Source organism: Notothenia coriiceps, unplaced genomic scaffold, assembly GCF_000735185.1.
Source record: "Notothenia coriiceps isolate Sejong01 unplaced genomic scaffold, NC01 NC01_scaffold00017855, whole genome shotgun sequence".
Lineage (NCBI taxonomy): Eukaryota > Metazoa > Chordata > Actinopteri > Perciformes > Nototheniidae > Notothenia > Notothenia coriiceps.
Genome location: NW_011350556.1, coordinates 122,355 through 127,445, shown reverse-complemented (window position 1 = coordinate 127,445; position 5,091 = coordinate 122,355). Strand labels below are relative to the sequence as shown.

At 41.4% G+C, this 5,091-nt stretch overlaps 1 protein-coding gene across 1 annotated transcript in view; it reads left to right on the top strand.

Annotated features, from left to right (window-relative positions):
* Positions 1-5,045, top strand: part of LOC104950637 (uncharacterized) — a 12,354-nt gene extending 7,309 nt beyond the window's left edge. Inside the window, exons 5-7 of the mRNA XM_010777183.1 lie at positions 1,800-1,942; positions 3,308-3,519; positions 4,428-5,045. Of these exons, the coding sequence (XP_010775485.1) occupies positions 1,800-1,942; positions 3,308-3,519; positions 4,428-4,740 (668 nt within the window). The 3' untranslated portion in view covers positions 4,741-5,045. The remainder of the gene's footprint in view (positions 1-1,799; positions 1,943-3,307; positions 3,520-4,427) is intronic.
* The last annotated feature ends 46 nt before the right edge of the window (positions 5,046-5,091 follow it).

Here is a 5,091-nt window from a genome sequence, read left to right as displayed (position 1 = left end):
CCTTTGATAGTCACCTGTCGGTCTCCTGTCCTCTCTGAAAGTCATAAAGATGACATTACTCATGTAGATTACTTATGTCCTCAATTACCAGGGGATTACTGAAACCACCATGAATTAAAGAAATGGTAGAAATGAATCTAATCTGAATTTTGAAGCCTTCCTTCCCTCCCTCTAAATATATCAAACATTAGGAAGTGATGCTCCTGACTACCATTCAAGTTTAAGAAGATAATATTTGTTTTAAATAATTCAAGCAATAAACAACAGCAACAGGCTCTTTAACCAAGGCAACGTTAGCCTAAAGGCCCAGATACACCGGCCAGTCACCTGAGAAGTCGCCGACTGTTGCGTCGCCGGACTCTCCTGCGTATTTGCCGACTTCAAGCACTGGAACACACCGCAAATCCGAGCCGAGCACGTATGAACTGCGTATGCGTGAGTGGCAATAACTCTCTTTACCAGCAGGCGGCGGCAGTGTGTATTCATCATTCAAAAGAGGCAACAACCGGAACAACCGGAAGACAGAGAAGAAGAACAGACTCCGTGACATAAACAAACAACAAATAGCGTTTTTCTTTCCATTTTTACTCTCGTCCATTGAAAACATGAGCGAACAGGAGCAGGACGAACGGGAGGTACTGGAGCTAGCAGCCCTTAGACTCACGCTTGTGTTAAATCATTTGTTTACCTCCCTCACNAGTGAGAGAGAGTGAGAGAGAGGAAGAGAGAGAGGAAGAGAGAGAGAGAGAGAGACAGACAGAGACTCCCTCTCTCTCTCTCACTCTCTCTCACTCTGTCTCTCTGTCTGTCTCTCTCTCTCTCTCTCTTCCTCTCTCTCTTCCTCTCTCTCACTCTCTCTCACTCTGTCTCTCTCTCTCTGTCTGTCTGTCTGTCTCTCTCTCTCTCTCTGACTCTCTCTCTCTTCCCCTCTCTCTCTCTCTCACTCTGTCTCTCTCTCTCTTCCTCTCTCTCTCTCTCTCTCTCTCTCTCTCTCTCTCTCTCTCTCTCTCTCTCTGTGGGTGGCTGTAACTCAATCATAGAACTCAATGCGCAGCTCCGGGGCTAGATCCTGTCAAAGCACATTCTCCTCCCCCCCCTCCCCCCTGAGGTGACCTGCGGGCTGCACAACATCAACATCAGCAGCAACCCCAAGTATAGACATAAAACAGCAAAAACTCCATAGAACATAAAGAAATCCCATATGCAGACTTGGGAAGTACATTTGCTCAAGTACTGTACAATGTTGATGTATTGTACTTAATTAAATCAGAACTGTGTTTGTCTACAACAGTCAAATGCGACAATATTATCTAGAAATGTCACATATATAATTATATACACACATAAAGGCAACTTTTCTGCACAATGATTACTTTCACTCAAGCATCTGAATTCTTTATCCACAACGGCCGAAATGCAGCTTCATATAAAATAAATGTAAGAATGTAAGAATTGAGGATTATTCTTCCTCTCGTCATTATTTCCTGCTATTGTATAGGTAAACACAAACTGGTATCTGAAAACTAAATATACAAGAATTGCCCAAAAATGTCATGACAAAATGACAATTTACACTACTCTCTGCAAAACTGATGCAGTGTAATGTCGGCACATGAGATGACAGGAATCTCCCAAGGTCACCCTGACATGGTCGTTGTAATTAATAAAGTCAAGTTTTTTAAAGTACATTGGAAAACATCACAGTTACATATAAGAGACACAGTAGCCAATGTGATTTTGAAGACTCACTTATTTCTGTGGTATCACTGTACACAACTCTCTTTTTCTCTCTCTCTCAGCGGAAATTCAGAGTTGTCTGGTGAGTTCAGGGGATGTCGGCTGTGGGAATTTTCAGTGTTTCAACAACAACTCCTGTGAAATCCAAGGTCTGCACCAAATCTGTCTCACTCTGCTGCACAACGCCGGGCGCTACGACTCACAGGTGGGAGGAGGACACACAGACACCTCAACACACACTTATTAGGAGTAATTGTGTACCGTTTGACCCCATCTGAACTAGATGACATAGTCTGAAACTGGGTCCAACAGCATCTTAAGGCGATATTAGATGAGACATATTGGCATACATGTTTTTATTTCATTTAATCCCATCAGTCACTACAGTAATTTGTGAAGAATGTTTGCTATATAAGGTGTATGTATAGTTATGCATGGTGGCACTGGATACAGAACAAACTGAGAGGGGAAGTGAAATGAGAGAGGGAACAGTGTGTCTACTTTACTAGAATAGAAGTACATGAGGGAATGATTTAAGTCTTCATGTGTCTCCAGCATGATCGCAGAGTGGATGATGTTCACCAAGGATCTGTCAGCATCGAGTTAACTGGATGTTAAATACAGTAACAAACAATGACAGAATATATGTGGACATAGCTATAATCAGTATCTTTCCAATAAAACAAAACAAATGACATTACAAAAGAAGTCCCTCGTAGGAATACATCTAAAGAGAATCTGCCTCACCCCTCACTTTGACGTATATTCATGGTACATTTCAGCTCATTGTTGAGCTGTTCGACCCGCAGCTTAGGGTTTACTCACACCACTATTAGTATATTTTTAAGCTGCAGAAGACATCTATTCTAACTCAAAGGCTGTACAAACATTCCAATAAACACTACTTGCTCAACAGTAAACTTGAGACAGACAAAGCAAATATCTAGCTGTTGACTATAGTGGAGCAGTCAGCAGCTAAAGAGACATATATTGTCCTCAGGAGCTGGTAAAGGCCATTCACAAAGCAAAGCTCAATAGGAGAGAATATTATAGGCTCAGTAGGTGGCCAGAAACTTGACTTCAAAACAATGATAAGTTTCCTGTGGGACTGTTAGATGTGTTAATAAGCGAGAACACTAGCAGGAAAGCTAATGTTGGTTGTTGTTCAATCTCTGCTTTTTGCCAAATTTGATTAGCTGCATTGAAATAAGGTCTTCCATTAAATTAATGCAAATGTAGTGGGAGCCACCATGAAACCAAAAATACAAAGAACCATTCTTGCCAACCTTGAGACCTCAGAAATAGGGAGCATTTCAATTGACCAATCCCAGGGGGGCGGGGGCGGGTTGAGACATTTTCCTGCATCCTACTGACTTTTAAAGATGAAAAGAATAAAAAGCACACTGCAACAGGATTTATATGTTAAATCGTGTTATTGAATGGGCCATCTATACATGCTTATTGCACTTACAAGTACAATAAGCATCTACACATGCTTATTGTAAGTGCAATGCCTTGCTGCATTGAAACTGATTCTTCCTCTTCCTCCTCCTCCTCCTCCTCCTCCCAGGGTAAGTCCTTTGTGAAGGATGCGTTGCGCTGCATGGCTCTGGGCCTGCGGCAGCGCTTCAGCTGTGTGAGCCGCCGGTGCTCCGCGGTGAGGGAGATGGTGTTCTCGCTGCAGAGGGAATGCTACTCCAAACACCAGCTCTGCCTGGCGCTGAGAGACCACATGGACACCATGGGCAGCCTGGTGCAGTTCCACCTCATGTTCCCCCCGGGGTGAGACACACACACACAAACTGAAAATAATCTCTTGACTTGTATCATCATCCAAAGGAAAAAAGTCTTAAGAGTAACTGTTACACTACATTTTAGGGTACATTTCAGTCATTTTATCACACAAGCAAAACACTTATTTTACAAACTGAAATAGTTTTGAAATGTATACTGTCTTTTGGATTGGTCTTTCTTACGATTTACTTAATATACTATGACTTTTGAATGATATTTTTAACACATACTATAATTTAACATCAGACATTTTGTAAGACCTTCTATACATAGCAAACTGTATTTTTTTGTACTTCTTTATATCATACTTGTTATGCTATGATTGCTTAATGCAGTTTTAATGACATCATCTGCTACAATACTCATTGACATACTATATGATGTTTTTAAAACATACTATACTATATCTTTCATACTTACATACTCTTTCATACTTTTTATATACTACGACTTTAAAATATTTTTTTATCGCATACTATACTTTGATCTAAAATGAATAAATTAGGAAATACTTTTTATATATCATGATTCTTTCTTTTTGAAACTATACTTTCCATATACATTTCGAGGAATTATTTTTAAATATATATTTTTGACATGCTATACTAGGACTTTTGTTAGTTGTTTCTCGCTTGTTGGCCACGACTTTTTTCCCCTCTCACAGTATGAAAAGCACGGTGGTAAATATTTAAAAAAGGTCATGACTGAATTCGATTTAGCTGCTTCAGTTTCAGAGTCCGGTATTGTACATGCCGCCTCACTGCCATAACCTGTGTTTTCCCTTTCATGATAAGTCATAGCTACTGTGAACGAGTCTAGCTTTAGGTAGTGTTCTTCTGAGAGTCTGAGTTGAAAAGTTGGATAAACCCAAACATTTGTCTCTCGTGTCTCATCAGACCGTATGTGGAGCTAATGAACTTCCTGTTGAAGTGTGGGGAAGACGTCAGGCTGTGGGTCGGCCAGCGGCTGCGCGGACAGTGTGAGCAGCACTGGGGGGGGCTGTGCAGCAGCTTTGAAAGTACATGCTCTCTCAGCCAATCGGACGACCTGGAGGTTACCAACATCACACCACCATGGCCTACCACAGCTGAAGGACACCTGCTGCAGCCCTCCAGACCCACCGAGGACAGAAACACACTCAGTCAGGTCAACAACGCGACCCAATCTGGTTCACCTGTGCCTGGGAAATCCAATGTGACCTCTTCATAAACAGACCGGTGGTGCAGAAAGGGTTCACAAAGATGATGCACTTATTACTATTATATTAGCAGAATGAGTGTCAGTAGTGGTAGTAGTTGTGTGTTGTATTGCTGGTAAAAGCAATGCAACATATCTTATTTAATCTGTTGGGTATTTGTGCTATATATATATATATTACTATTTTCCTTGACATTTGACTTTGTACAAGAATGAAAACCAGTTATCTACCTCACCTCGACAGTTAACCAGTGGCTGTATCCTTCAGCAAGACACACACACACACACACACACACACACACACACACACACACACACACACACACACACACACACACACACACACCCACACACACACACACA